Raw genomic sequence first — 15,631 nt, forward strand, 5'->3', positions numbered from 1 at the left:
AATAATCAAGTCTATCATAGTCATATCTGGTGCCCATAACATTGATGTCACCAGTTCCATAAATCATCAAATACGCTAAACTGGACCCCTTTTCCAACATTAAGCTGCGCACACATTAAATCAAATCAATCTGCCAAACTAAAATCATCATAATTTGTAGAATATGCATATCTATCTGACAAGTATATGGTCTCTACCTTGTGAGTATCCAATAGTCTTCCTACATAGCGGGTTCCTTCATGACTAATTGAAACTCCGTACTCATGTGTGCGGAGTTTGAATTTATTCCGGAAGAATACCGAAACACTTGGTCATTTGATTTACTGGATGTTCTAGGCCGGAGAAGTCTGAGCTGAAGAGGTCCATGGACTGGTCTATGAGACTGAAATATAGGGTTAGGGGTCTGCACGAACCTTGCGTTGCCCGTGTCGCCGCCAAACCTAACAAAGAAAAGAAGCAAAAGAAAGAGGTAGTATAAACGATGTACCTTCGTTCCTCAGGCATCGTAACAATCTCCTCCGTGCCATAAATCCTGATTTATTCGAGCGATTGACATCCAATGCGCCACAGAGAGACCCAGAGAGCGGGACGTGGGACATACGGCCTGGTGGCAAAGTCTTTGCGCTCCTTAACAGTGTTTGGCCCGAGGCACAGGTGTGTGTTTGTCCTCATCAGTGTCGTAATTATGTTTGGCATTGAGACCAGGATTTTTCTCTCTAGCCCGCCAATCTTTGAACCCTTTCCGATCGGGATATGCTGAGTTTATGGAGCAATGTGCCACCTGCGATGGTTTTTGGCTCTGAGTGGAAGACTCTCGATGATCCCGCTAAGCATATTATCATGCAGGCAATCCGTGAGGGGCTGGACTACAAAGCATCATTGTGGGGGCATATTGCAAGGCCGTTCGTAGCCGACAGGATGGGAGCAGTAGACCTGGTGAAGTCTTTATGGACAGCATGGCGGACGACATGGGAGGGTGTGACACGCCGAATTGAACTCAATCCAGATTCAGACGGAGGGGTGGATGTGGCCCTTGTTCATCGTTGGGGGGTGTGTCTGAGGAGGTATCTTCAAGCCTTGCCACTAGATGAGACGTCCACGGATGACAGACAGAGGTTGACTCAGTCGGAGCTTTTTGCTCTGGCTATGTCTAAAACGCAGTTCCTGCCTAAAGGACTGAGCAAAAAATATATGGTGGGCCGCAATCCTTGTGCTCTTCGGTGATGACTGCTAATGCGTGGAATACGTTTGGACAGGTGTGTTTTCATCCGGCAAATACAAACACTTGGGAGCATGCTGTTGTGAGTGTTATCGCTTACTTTGGTCTATGTATGGAACTGACTCTGTGGCGTTCTCTAGGACATGGAATTTCATCCCTGTTTCTTGTCTGCTGACGTGACATTTGTTCTGGGTGTGGTGGATCTTATTTGCAGTAATATTCCGGACGATCTTTCGACTTGTACGGCCTTTCACCAACCCCTACTCAACCAATATGTACAAAATTTTATACACTATCCCCTTGATCTACCATAACAACCTTCGCTCGAAGATTGACATCACATGGTCTTACCTCGCTGCTTCATCGATCTCGTTGTAGCCCTGGGTCTGCCAGACTGTAACCCAAATCGTAGCCTCCTAACCCTAATCATGGAATTACTTCCCAACCCTAATCGTAACACTACTTTGTAACCCTAATCGTAACATTACTTTCAAGCGTCAAAAATATTTTCCGGCCGGGACTTTCATAGGATTCCGCCCCTCGGAATCCGGTGCTCGCGTCCCATTTAGTCAGTTACTTTTCCAACTGTATAGTAGACCGGTAAGCGCAGGAGCGTGTCCTTTTAACTTGTGGGAAGTGTCCTTGTCTCTTTATCATTGACAGTGACGCTTCTCACAGTCGTTCTTTGAGTGCTCGATTATCTGTGCCTCACACTTCTGAAGTGTTTCGAACAGAGACATGTGAAGATTGGGTCACTGAGATTGATAGGAGCGGTAGGTGGGTTGTTGATGCAGTGCATAACATCGTCGTCGAAGGGCTCCTCCGACAATGTGGCCTGTCGGACTGCACGAGTAAATTCTTCTATGATGCGGAGGTCCTCGACTCAGGAAAGTGCCTCGTCCAAACTGATTAATAGACAGGACGAAGCTCAAATGCAACTATGTGGAGCTACCTTCATCATTGATGTCTTCTACTAGAACATTTGCATTTCTCTGTACATCATTTCGAGATGTTCTTGATTCCGGGTTCTTGATTGCAGCGAGAGACTTCGACTAGAGGGCGCAGCACCGGTGGCAGGGTGCGATGGATCCTGACTTCCAGAAAATGGGCTCGGCATACGAACATTGCAGTCAATTTCTGAGTGGCGGTCGTCGGTGCCTTTGCTCAAAATGTCTGGTGTAAGTGTTATGGCATAAGAACTGGATAGGATAGTGACATCACCACAAAAAGATCATGGGCATGGCCTCACAGGATCATGCACATACAGCATGGATGGATATGGGCATTGTTTTTATAGGATGGATGTCGATGGGAATACTCTGACAATACTGTATAGACATGTCCATGAGCACCCATGCAAGTGGTCTCCATTTCCATGCACCTTCCATGTACCGGTACACATGGCCGTGACCACCCATGTAATTATATGTATATTCATGTACTTCACATACTGGCTTGAGCATGTTATCAATCACTCATACAATGTGCAGTGCTTTCCACATATCTTCTAGAATGGCTTTGACATTTAATAGTGTCTGCCACGGGTATGCAAATACAGTCTACAGTGTTTTGGACCCGGACCTGCAAGGTATGGGTACGGGTTTCACCTTCTGGGACCCACAACTTTCTTTTTGCCTTTTGAGCAATGTTTCGAGTGCTCTGTGCTGTCCCAGAGCACCAAAAACAGTATTTCCAACATCTTTCAAGTGTTTGAATATTTATTCAATATTTCCATGAATTAATTGAGCAAAACCCATGCGTAAAGACCCGGTAGTCAGACTTGTGCCCACAGTCAGACCCATAGCAAGCCATAATATTTACAAGAACACATTCACAAAGTTTGAGGTAAATATCTGAGACAAGACAAGACAAACAAGCAGTAAGTGGCAAAGGTAGGCAGCGTGTGGCACACCAAAATTGCGGGCACTGCCGAGATTTTCCCACGCCCGAGCACTGTCCTTTTGCCACGTCACAGCGGAGTCAGTCAGAGTTTGATTGACTTGCTGTGGTTGAACTCGCTTATTTCTGTGTTGTCCCGACTTCTTCTCTAACTCCCATGTTCCCTGTTCGGCCTCCCTCTGTCTAGCTTGCTCCATCACTTGCTTTCTAGACTCTTTTCTAGTATGAGGTGTGTCACAACTCTCCTTTATATATTCTATTTACTGACTACTTCCACTGGTGTGTCTCTTGTATTGAGGGAGGAGGATGGACAATTAGAGCCTGAGCAATGTACTTTGATTACATGGTATGTGTCTATTTCTTTCTATTTCTCTCAATTCTATGCTCGAGGGAGGTCCACATTGCAGCTGAGCTTTAGGTATGATCCTCCATGCGAAGGGTGCCCCGCTACGGCACCGACGGGTTGGATTGTACCTAGCTTACGCTGGGCTTGACCTTCTTCTAAGTATACAACACCTCTGTTCACTGGAATCATATCTGTTCATTTACCCTTTGTCTCTGATCTCTCTTTTATGTATCTCTCTTGTCCACTACCATGACTGCCTAACCCTTTGCCTGTCTCTTACTACCCTTCCTTTCTCAACTACATATCCATCCATCTAGTAGCATGTATTCATCAGTAGTCCCTACCTCTCTTGGTTTTATGCTTGTGTATGTTACTTACTGTGTATGAATATCATTTTTTCTGCCTGTTTTCTGGTCTAGAAGTGTGTATATCCATGAATAATTGCAGAGAAATATTATTTGAAGTGATTTGTATGCAATGGTAAGAACTATATGTGTTTATATGGCCATAGTACCATGTTCATGGGCGTACATGGCCATGCACCTGAGAGCATGGGCACGTACATTCTGCATGGGAGACCATGGACATGCCACCCAATGGGTGGACATGCTCATTCATTATGGAAGGTCTATGGGTCCATATGGAGGACATTTAATGCAATGGCCATGCAAATGTAAATTTTGAGGTGATCTACCTGCAGTCTCTGACATGGGTGTTGGGCTATCTGCAGACATCCGGATACTATTTAGTGAACCGTCTACAGGCTATAAAACAAAACTATGAGCATAAAAGAATAATGAAACACTTCGGAGCATACCACAATATCCTCTGGAGTAGATTGAGAGGATTGCTTTTGAAGAGAAGATATGTGTTGCTCTTCGAACAAAGTGTGCTGCCAAAGAGGTGGATGCTGATCTCGTCATTCTTCCTACGAAACACATCAAGTGACCAGGGGCTCTGATGTGTACAGTGCTATGTACCGGAGGATGGACCAGACAAAGAGGCCGTGGTTAAATATGCAAATAAATGAGGTGCAATTGTCCTCCTTCCTTTGATCAGCAACACCTCCTCGGTGTGTAGACGAGAACCGTCCACTTCCGATAAGTAATGCTCGTACTTTGCAGAATCCACCGGCTCATCTTACGCTTCCATTGTGAGTAATCTGAAGGCGACACCTTCCAAGAACAACGGTATCATGGACATCTTGAAGAGCTCGCTTGAGTGAGTCTTTTCCATTTCAGTTTCTGCTCTTTTTTTTCTGACCACTTTGCAGACAAAATATTGCTAATGCCGATGTAGAGCAGCGTCGTAATGCTGTCTGAGCTGTTTGCGAGCATAATCGAAGCTTGCGCGCAGATTGTAACTCCCGTCAAGATCGACTTCTCAAGCAGTATGAATCCAAAATCTGGTCACTTGATGTGTTTCGTAGGAAGAATGACGAGATTGAGAAAGAGGTCGAGGGGCAGATTGCCGAGCTTGAAGATGAGATTAGTGACCTTCAGGGTCAAAAGAAGCGGAAGGCTCCTGTTCGTCAGCGTTCAGCATCTTGGGATCCGGCGCAGTTGGAGCGTGATATAGGTCTTGGCTCTTCGGTACAGCCTGAGGGTATGGATGATGGATGGTCTTGGAGTTGGTTCTTAATGTGTGTCTGCCTAGGTTCGATTTTGTGGTGACTCTCTTTATACCCATATTCCCGTTGTGTTGTCATCATTGTGTTGTCATCTTACCATAGTAGTTGTTTCTGTTTCTTGCCTCTGCCTTCTTGCTGTACTGTTACAAAGTTTTTATTCTATATACCTATGAAAACATAATCACGTCAAATTTTGGCATTTCATGGGAAACATTCTGCTGAAGGTCATCCTTAACAATTCCCCCAAAAATGCTACAGGTCATGAATCCTCAATATCTTTGTTCAGAGGTTCAGTAAGACAGTATTCTCATGCTTCTTACTTACACTCCTTTGCTCACGATGCCTATATTTATAATGCATTAATGTAAGAGTGTGTGTTGGTCAATTTATTGTATCCCTCGCAATTGCAATCTCTTGAACAAGCTGACGCCGCCTTGACTCATCCTCGTCATCCTCGTAATTCACCGGTGCATCCCTCTGGCCTCTATCCTCAACCTCCTCAGCCCGTGTATGTAATCCTGAGAAATGAGCACCTGCAGTCCACCCATTGATCTCCAAGACAGCATTATGAAGGAGTACACAGCACGAAACCATCTACAAGCATTATAATGATCTTCCTGCGTGTTGATAGGAATACGAAGCCCACGCAGGGACTGCCTGCCACCGTCCCTTCAATGCTGCCATACAATGCTCAGAGCGTACACGAAAATGAGAGACAATTTTATCAAAGAAAGCATTGTCACGGTCAAAAGCAGCGGGTCGTTTATGAACGGGAATGGTACGCCGGTTGACGGTATAAGCAGAATCACCCCATGCAAATTCGTCACCTCAGAAGAACCAATCTGCATCTGACCCAGCAGCGGTCTCCTCGAAGGCTGTTGAATCATGAGTTGCCCCAGTATTGCCAACGCAGTAGTCTCCGATGGATGCGGAGATTTGAGGGCACATTTCCGATCTGTGGCGGAAAGTCACATTAGTTGGATTCACAGTCAAGAAATTTAGAAGAAGATCAACATGAATTGAATGGAGGAATATATTGATCACGTGGGTGAAGATCGAATTAGGCGCGGGTGAGTTGGTGGTGACGACAAGTTTGAGGGTGGCGGATGCTATTGGGAGGAAAAGGAGATAGCGGAGGTCGATGAGGAGGTGCTGATACAGAGAGACGGTGGTGGATGAGGTTGAAAAGAACTCACATAAACGGTTATTCTCCTCCGCAGTTGCTTTACCTTTCGTCAACCTTCCTCCATTCCCATACCCATTGAAGTTGGTGTCCGTTGTCCAGAGAGTCCGTAGATACAGTCTCGTGAGGGTTGGGTAGTGCCCTGCAGACAGGGATCCAGATCACGAAGCGGAGGAGCGTTGACCCACCTCCACTCGGATGGTTCACCATCCCTCATCGTATGTCTCTTCAGCTATCACTTCAATTTTTTTTTCTTTCAACAGCTACAGGTTGGCAATGTTCCGTGAGGAGTTGTTGCTTGCACATGCTAACTTTATCACCGCAGCTGTGTCATCTCCGCCCCTCCACTCTTCCTCCTATATTTCTCCTGCCCTCTCCCGCCCTCTTTCCCGACCTCTCCCACCCTTATATGCCCTCGTTGCCCTATTCTTGCTTACGCTCGTCCTCCCTGTCTTCATCCACACACCCTTCCTCATTTGTACCTCTTTTTCTATCTCACTTCTTCCTCTTATCATCGTCATTCTGGTACCGCACATGCACACCCTTCCATACCCACCCACCTTCGTGCTCACATCCCTGCTCTTCCCCGTCGCCCTTCTCCATCCATCTTCTCCGTCGCTCTCTTTCACCACACTCACATCCACATCTTCTCTTCCTTGCTCACTTCCATTTTCATCCCCGTTCCTTCACCACTCGGCTTTCACCCACTCAGATATGACCTCTCACATACATGCAATGCCTGCACTTGCACATGGGCGGGAATCAAGTCGGTCATTGAAACTGCGGGCTGTAAAGTAAATAACATATATGTCACCCTCCTTTCTATATACCACTTGTAACTTACTCACCAATTATTTATGATCCTCGGCATTCCATCAAGGGCTCAACGTTGACCTTGCAAATGGGGGATTTGTGTAGCCTCTATAAATGTATGTTCAATTCTCTTAGGACCAATGTCTTAAGTGCTACCGCTTGCTGACTTTGCTCTAACGAGTCCACTCGGTTAGAGATTGCACGTCAGTCTTGTGAGTTGCCGTTCCTTTGTTGACCTCTCTGGCTATGGGCTTTCACCACAACTGCGCTGATCTGTTCCCTCATAGTGTTATCTTGCTTCTTCGCTCAGTCGTTTGTTTACACATCACCCTCTTTTGGTCGGTGTCACCGGCTACGATCTTGTGAGTGATGATAATGGTCTCTCGTTAGCGCTTGTCAACGGTAGATATATTGTTGTGCCTTCCTCAGGAGTATGCTGACACCCTCTCACCTTCGGCAATACTTCCTCTACACTCCTACTGATTGGAGACTCCTATGGACAATAGCAGCCCTTGTCGTGTGGGAGTAATAGCCAGGTAGGGTGAGACTAGTCCTGAAGTGAATATCTGGGGTGCATGTTTTTCTGCACTTCGAGTGTCTGTATGTTTTTGTTTCGATGCTAGTGTTTGTTTTCTTTTATCCTGTGTAATGCACTTGTATGTGCTTTGTGTGATACTGTCTAGTATAGTGCTTTCACAATGCATCAACGGTGCTACAGTGTACTTGTCTCTGACCATTTACTGGCTACCCTCATATGCCAGTTTGGTGAGTTTCTACGTGCCCTTCATCTTCTTGCTGTACCATTGTTGATGTTGGTGTTGTCTTCTGGTTCATCCCCTCTGTAGTGTAGCTGATATGTATGATGGCTGGCTCTTTGTTTTATACTTATACTTAGTCCTTCCTGTCCATTTCCCCATTATCTACAACCTCTTGTTTTGTCTCTATTCTTATCTACAGTGTTGAATGTATCTTTATAGTGATTGAATGTCATCTAATTTTGCTCTAACATAGATTCTCAGAGTGAATATTTGAGATTTTCTCCATCCTATTAAGTAACTATATGGCCAAACAGTTAGCTATTGGCACTAAGAGCTGCCTATAGCTGCTTAGTAGGTAAGAAATAGGACCCTAGATAGGACCCTAATAGGCAGCTATAGGTGCAAACATATTCTGGGACATAGCTTAAATCTGCCTACGCCTATGGTTGCCTATAGGTGCCTATAAGTGACTACTGGGGCCCTTTAGGTAGGGGGGTTTTTCCTGATGTATGTTGGATATAGGGGAGGATGGAGAGGGGATGGGTGTATACCTTGAGAACAAAGGCTCACGTTGATGAGGCGTCAACACCAGCGTTTTTGGAGGGTTAAAGACCCCCAGGAAATGTTAAGATACAAGGAAGGGGCCTACCAGAAAAAATATGGTCAGTGATATTAGATATGGGGGAGGGTGGGGGAGGGTGGGGAGGAGATGTGGGCGCACCGGGAGAACGAGGCTCCGAATTGACGGACCGTCAACACGAGCACATTCGGCGGGTATAAAAACCCCCAATGACGTTGAGATGGGGTCCATGAGGATACCAGAAAGAAATCTATAAGTTATTTTAAATTTGAGGGGGGTGGGGAGGAGATGTGGGCGTACCACAAGAACGAGGATCCGCATTGACACACCGTTGACATGAGCGTGTTCGGAGGGTTCAAAAACCCCCGTAAGCATTAAGGTAGAGCCTGTCAGAAGGCCAAATAAATTCAGGTGCAAATTTGTGGATCTGGGGAAGGATGAGGGGAAGGGTGTGGGCGTACCGGCTGAACGGGACCTCGCGTCGACGGACCCTCGATGCGAGTGTGTTCAAGGGGTTCAAATACCCCCGGAACCATCGACATATGAGAGATGGGGCCACCAGAAAAAAGGGAATTTGGAGGGGAGTGGGGCATACCGGGAGAACAGAAGCGCGCGTCGAGAAACTGTTGACATAAGTGTGTTTGTAGTCTTTGATTACCCCGGGAAACGATGAGGTATGGGTAATGGGCCCGCCCAAAAAATCAGATTAGCCATTTTTTGTTTTTGAGGGGGAGGGGAGGGGAGAAAAGCGTACCTAGAGAATGAGACCTCGCGTCAATGGACCGTCCACGGGAGCGTGTTCAGGGGGTTCAATGACCCCAGGAAGCGTCAAGGTAAGGCCTGTGAGGTGGCCAAATAAAATCAGGTGTACATTTTTTGGTTTTGGGGAAGGAGGAGAGAGACCGGGAGAACAGGACTCCGTGTCGACAAATGGTCGACGGGAGCCTGTTCAGGGAGTTCAATAACCCCCAAGGACATCGATAGGGTGACTATGAGGCTGTGAGAAAAAAAGATTAGCATCCTGTGGGAGGAGGTAGGGGTAGAAAAGGAGTGGCGCTCCGGGCCGGAGCGCGTGACATTAACATGACACGACACGAGTTTGGATTTGGCAGAGACTGTCCGAGATATGAAGCGCAGCATAACAAACGTCATTTGCGCCACAGTCTCTGCTAAAACGTGAAACACATGTCACGTGACCTCGTTACAAATGGGATAGACGAGGAAAAAGGAGGGAAAAATAAAAACTATATATATAAAACAATGGATGAATGTACAAAGAACACACCATAACACACAGCCACTCACAATAATCCCAAGTCACTCCACACACTCAATGACACATTTTTCATGTCGTCTTCAGGGCGAGTTGGGACTTGAAGCGGTGGGTAACGGAGTACATTGACTAAGGAGTGAGATGAGGGAGACCATTTGGATGAAGAAGACAAGGGGTGTGTGGTGTGGGAATTGACTGAGATGATGGGGATGGTGGGAGTGTTGACGACGACAAAGTGCAAGCGCTCAGTGTAGTCAGACAGAGCCAAATGCGAGTTGAGCTGGCAAATGCCGGGTGAGCGTCAAATCACGTTGTCGGGTGCTTATTCGTCGATGTCCGCACTCACCGACTGTTGAACAGCATCCTGCAAGGCGTTGTTGAACATGGCTCGTCAGGAGCCACACCAGTCACATGATGACTGGTGCCACCTAGCATTTTGCTGCAGGAGCTTAGTCGAGCCTGCGAGACAGAAGCTCTTGCAAAGGCTGCCTACAGCCGTTTGCATATGAGATCGGAGTGATGCCATCAGAAAAAAATGGTGTGCCTGAAATAATCTTACCTATTGTGGCACCACATCGGAGAAACTCAGTGTGAGGGTCACTGTGACCACTGTGTGACAGGGTTGAACGCGAGTGCGCTGACCTTTACGATGTTCTTCATGTCTCGCAACCATCTGTGCTCGGTATTCAACGCGTTCAAGCGTTCAGCATGCTATTTCCCGGTCTCAACGGAGAGGAATCCCTTCACAAACAATATTCATCAAGGCACAAAGTAACAAGATCATGCAATCGAGAGGCGATGCATGAGCGGGCAACACACGTTGGTGAGTGTCGTCCTTGTACTCAATGTTCACGGTAGAAGACGTCCAGCTGTATTGAACAGAGTACAGCAGCTCGTCAGGATCGCTCTTGACTGTGATAGTGCACTCCAGGTTGTACCTGTTGAGTCAACTGTCTGTCTTCCGAATAGCAGCACTTCAACTTGACTTCACTCTAGGTCAGGACTTCAATTACCCCATATATCTTTATTTGCCAAGTTCACCGTCCTCCCAACAGCAACGAAAATGAAAGCTGACTGCTACCAACAGTCTCACTCATCCTCCCTGCACGCCACTGCTCCACATCGAAGTGTTTCGGGTGAATCCAATACATTATCCTTTCCTCCCAGTCTTGCGGAAGTTCTCACCAATTCTCCTCCAGATAAACAGCTGCCCTTGTTAGAGAGGTAGAGGTGCCACACTCAAGTCTTGAGAGCAGCATCACTCTCCCAACAGATCCTGTGGCCAATATCCTCCAGAAATCGAGATTATAACTCTACAAGCATAGATCTGAGTGTTCACAAAAAGTTTGAAGTGTATAGATAGGCTAGAGGATGAGATAGAGGTGATGTGCTGGCTGAGGGAGCCACAGACAGGGCCACTGAGACGCGTCATCTGCAGATGTTGCCACTGCTTGCTAAATATGGCAAGAGATGACAACATGTGGCTGCATGCGACTTCACTCAATATATTGACTTAGCACATAGTTTCTGCAGCTATGTCTGCTGTATATATCTTGATCCAAGGATTCTCTCATAGTATACAGTCTATCAGTGGTTTGATTGAGTAAAATTACTTGAGGAGAGATATAAAATATGATTTTTCGGATTTCTGGTGCCACCTTGCCAAATATACTTATTACAGGTAATTTGGTCTCTGAAATAAAGCTATATGGCTCCTCTATTACTGGTAAAAGACTAATGTCTTGACTCAGTGAGCAAATGTGATGATGTTTATGAAGTTGTGTGGCACAGGCCAAAATGTGGCCCAAATTGCTGGCGCGCCAGCAAAAAATGCTGACAAATGTCACGTGACTTGTAACTTGTGCATCCACGCTCTTCAAGCCCTCACTGTGGCTCTCTATCCAGGTAAGCTATGAACCTCAAACTCTTTATAATCTTCATGAAACACATCAAACTGAACTCTTTCAATATGGTTTGGTGTATAATAATTTGAAGATAAATTGTTTAATAATGAGTTAAGCTAGAGTGGCCCAACTGGTGCCACTTGAAGTTGTTTACACATGTTTGTTGCCTGTTCAAAAGCGACGCGCGTCGCTTTCATCCAAGTCCTCTTGCTCTTCTTCCTCTTCCATCACTACTGCACTTGAGTGGTTACTTTTTCAATGCCTTCTACTTGCTTACTCGTTCTTTTTCTTCTTATATATATAGGTATGTCTAATCTTGCTCTTAACATATACTGTTTTGAGCTATCTTTCAGTTGTCTGGTTGTTTTTAGAATATAGGCCTAATTGTATGGATATGAGACTGTATGTTTTTGTTCTATTCTACTTATGCACAGTCTATCTTACTAACATTCTTTGTATGCTTCTTCTAGAGTCTGTATCAGATCCTAGTGAGCAGGTATGTGCCTTTATTTTCTTTTGCCTTCAGCACCTATGTCTCACTTCTTTGTTTTTCTATGTATGTAGAGATCTCTGGCCTCTTGGTAGATCATTGGTAAGTTTATTCTTCATACTATCTACTCAGGGATTGGATCTGATTCTATGTTTCTTCCAACAGGACTTATGCAGGTTAGTAATTCACAGGGATTTTTTTCATGTAATTTATTGTAGCACAGTGTTGTCATGTATCTGTACCCTACTTTAGTGAATATATAGTCTTTCTTTGTCTTCCTGATGAGTGTGATGATCCTATAGAAGAAATCCTAATCCAAAACAATATTAGTTGGGTGGAAAATGACTATAGAAGCTCTGAGAGCTCTGAGAGCACTGAGAGCTCTAAGAGATATTGCCACTATACATAGGAACAAGAGATAAGTTGCTAACATTGATATGGTAGCTCTCAATGCTCTTCAACAATATTTGCTCTATAGTATCCCTATGAGAAATTTCCTGATTTGCTGATGTCCTCCTTCCCCCCTAGACACGGCACCACTACCAAGGCCACGATCATCGTTTTTCTGTCCGGTATGCTTCCCATCACTTGGTATCGATATAGGACCAACCATGACAGCAAAAACCAAGGTAATCGAACCACTGTATCCCCAGTTTTGGCCTGCCCACCCCCTTTCACCTCGATAGGGAAATATCTTGCTGACCGTTTACGCTATAACTTCGGAACGAATGGACAGATTCCTTCAAAAATCGATTTGAACTATCTTATACATTTATCAATGTTTGTCAAATAGTCAGAACCCCCAGAATAGGCCTCCTTCATGTTGCCGAAATCGGGCCACAATTCACGTTTTGTACCTCAATTCCATCGAATTGACACCTGGCAATGCGATCCATTCGTCCTGATTCACAAAACTCACAAAGTTACCAAAATACCCCCAGATCACCCCGTTTCTCCTACCAATCTACCCCCAGGTATCCAGTACCCCCACCCTAGCATCTCTACTATTATTCCACCATTTTTCCGTATTTTTATTGGCTACCGTCCCATTTCTATTCACCATATGATCATCCCTGCCCATATTCCACATTTTATCCATACATAACCCAGCCCATTTCACTATATACACCCTACCTACCCGCCCTATCCATTTCCCAGCACACCTACCCCATCCCTCATCCCTACCCTACCCCCAGGACCATCCCCGTACGCCCTACCCCATCACCCTGGGCCACCCGGCCACCCAGAATCACCCCCCGGCCGCCCCAGTAGCCAGCCCAGTACTGTCATTTATAATTCTTGGACCAGAGGAACCTTTGTAAAGGACCCCCTTCTTACTAGCAGGTACCTTTATAAAGGTGGTACATCCTCTGGTGAGTACTAGAGGAGGAACTCAAAGACTGCCCACTTGACGAGGGCGCCTCTGAGCGAGACGGGCAGATGGTCGTCGAGAGAAAGAGAAAGAAAGAGTCAAGAGTGAACAGGCACAACGTTGCAGTGTCGTGGGAGAGAACGGAAAGGCGTCCGAGATGATCTGGCGGTCCGGATCATTGAGCAAGTCTTGAAGAGAAGAGAAAAGTGTTCACGGGCTTTGTCCTTGAGCGACACGTCTCGGGTGAGGCGTACCGCGCACAAAGGAGAGAGAGAAAAAGAGAAAGAAGAGAAATGTAGAATTAATGCAAGATGAGCCCTACAAGGAGGGCGAGGCGACGCTAAATACATTTCGGCTACAATTAGAACTCCGACTAGACACGTGTATACGGAAGATGCTGTTACGTGGCTTAAGACTGTACGTGGCGCGCTACTCCGACTGAGGATGTGGCACTATGGAACAAGTAAGTACGCGAAAAAGGAATCCAAGAAAATGTGTGTTACACCTGCAATTCATTTACTCTGAGTCACAAAACTTATAAAGTGACCAAAACACCCCCAGATCACCTTATTTACCCTATCAATCCGCCCCCACAGTACCCAGTATACTCATCCCAACATCTCTGCTATTATTTCCGTATTGTTCCGTATTTTTATCGTCCATCATTCTATCCCTATTTATCTATCTATCTACCCTAGTCCTACAGCCCATACCTAGCCCCATACATCCTCTTCATACCCTGCATACAGTTATCCTAGCCCTACTGCATAATTACCCCCCATTTTCCTACTCTATCCTACCCCCTACCCCATCTCTTACCCATTCCCAAATCACTCCCCTACCCCGGGGCCATACCCCCTACCCATTCACCCATTTTTTGCTTATTTTTTTGCCCAATTTTCCGGCCAGAATATCCACTAGCACCACTGCTCTTTAATAAAGAGCCCTTAGTAGCATGGGCCATTATTGCTATTTGCAAAATGAATGAGATTTGTAAAAAATTAAACTACCCATGCCGCCTCATCCGAAGTGGTCGTAGGTTCGAACCAAGTGCTGTCCATGCTCTCGCAGTTGAGGAATTCTGCAAACACATCCCCATAATCCCCATATGAGCTCTCATGATGTTATGCATAGTGCTCTGACATTTTACTCATGGAACATCAGCAAGTTTGAGGATATGCACAATGACCATGGTACAGATCGAACCCACGACCTCCCCGACTAGGTGGCATCGTGGTGGCCCTCGCACACCCAACCTTTTTTTTTTTTTGCGAGTCTCATTTGTTTTGCAAATAGCAATAAGATGATGGGCTCTTTGTAAAGAATCCCAGTCTTACTATAGGCACTCTTTATAAACAGGCTACAGCTACGCCTGCCCCTTACCAGCTCAATCTACATTATCCATATACAATATTCAGCCTCCGCCTCCCATACGAAAATGCTAAGAACAGGCAGGTTCTCTATCAGTGGATCACTTGCTCCAGCTGTTGTGACAGAGCTTGATGTCACTATTGTCCTAATTGGGGAGGAGAACACAGATAGGTATGTGCTCGTACAAAGTCAGCAAGAGTCTATAGAGTGACCCTATCTAAAGTCAAGGGCTCAAAACAGTAGCGAGGTTCAGCGACCCCATAGTTAGGGCTGAGCAGCAAACCCTCTGGACTCTGATGAATCAGCATCTCATTCAGGGGCAGTCATCTTTCTCCCCAGAAATCTGCAAGCATGAGGACATTCTCAATGACTTGAGAGGGTCGACTACAATTACATTCACAGTAATTGCTGAAGGCACTCATTAGCGTCTGGATGAGTGTATACCAGCAGTGGAGGTTGACCGAGATGTGCTCCTGCGATTGAGTCAATGGGAACATCATTTAGCTGTGATAGACTTGCTTGCAAAGGTGAAAGGGTGGTGTATCTTCAAGACATACATGTACCACCAGAGGAACCCCCGCACATGCAAAGGAGCTGTCGGTTATCTATTTGTCCCAGTTGACCACCACTATCCTCAGCAGTACCCAATATATGATAAGATTACTGAAGAAATAAAGACAGTGTAGAATAAAGTTAGGGATGATGAGAAGTACTACGGGGCAACCTTGAGGTTCGCTGATGGAATGCTGAAGGATATAACGGAGAGAGGTACATCACATTCTCTCCCCTCTTT

The 15,631-nt window shown here is 45.8% G+C and overlaps 3 protein-coding genes across 3 annotated transcripts; 2 read left to right on the top strand and 1 right to left on the bottom strand.

The window, feature by feature from the left end:
* Positions 1–786: 786 nt before the first annotated feature.
* Positions 787–1,224, top strand: STEHIDRAFT_114805 (uncharacterized protein; the record flags this gene model as incomplete). Its single annotated transcript, XM_007309055.1, has 1 exon — positions 787–1,224. The coding sequence occupies one exon, from the start codon at positions 787–789 to the stop codon at positions 1,222–1,224; it is 438 nt and encodes a 145-aa protein (XP_007309117.1).
* A 3,214-nt stretch (positions 1,225–4,438) lies between these two features.
* Positions 4,439–5,983, top strand: STEHIDRAFT_114806 (uncharacterized protein; the record flags this gene model as incomplete). The annotated part of the gene is made up of 6 exons (XM_007309056.1): positions 4,439–4,495; positions 4,524–4,536; positions 4,589–4,685; positions 4,894–5,106; positions 5,790–5,872; positions 5,898–5,983. 6 exons carry the CDS (start codon positions 4,439–4,441, stop codon positions 5,981–5,983), a joined length of 549 nt encoding a protein of 182 aa, XP_007309118.1.
* A 3,746-nt stretch (positions 5,984–9,729) lies between these two features.
* On the bottom strand, positions 9,730–10,086 carry STEHIDRAFT_161530 (uncharacterized protein; the record flags this gene model as incomplete). The annotated part of the gene is made up of 2 exons (XM_007309057.1): positions 9,730–9,981; positions 10,048–10,086. The coding sequence occupies 2 exons, from the start codon at positions 10,084–10,086 to the stop codon at positions 9,730–9,732; spliced, it is 291 nt and encodes a 96-aa protein (XP_007309119.1).
* Positions 10,087–15,631: the final 5,545 nt, after the last annotated feature.

This window comes from Stereum hirsutum, assembly GCF_000264905.1.
Source record: "Stereum hirsutum FP-91666 SS1 unplaced genomic scaffold STEHIscaffold_16, whole genome shotgun sequence".
Classification (NCBI taxonomy): domain Eukaryota; kingdom Fungi; phylum Basidiomycota; class Agaricomycetes; order Russulales; family Stereaceae; genus Stereum; species Stereum hirsutum.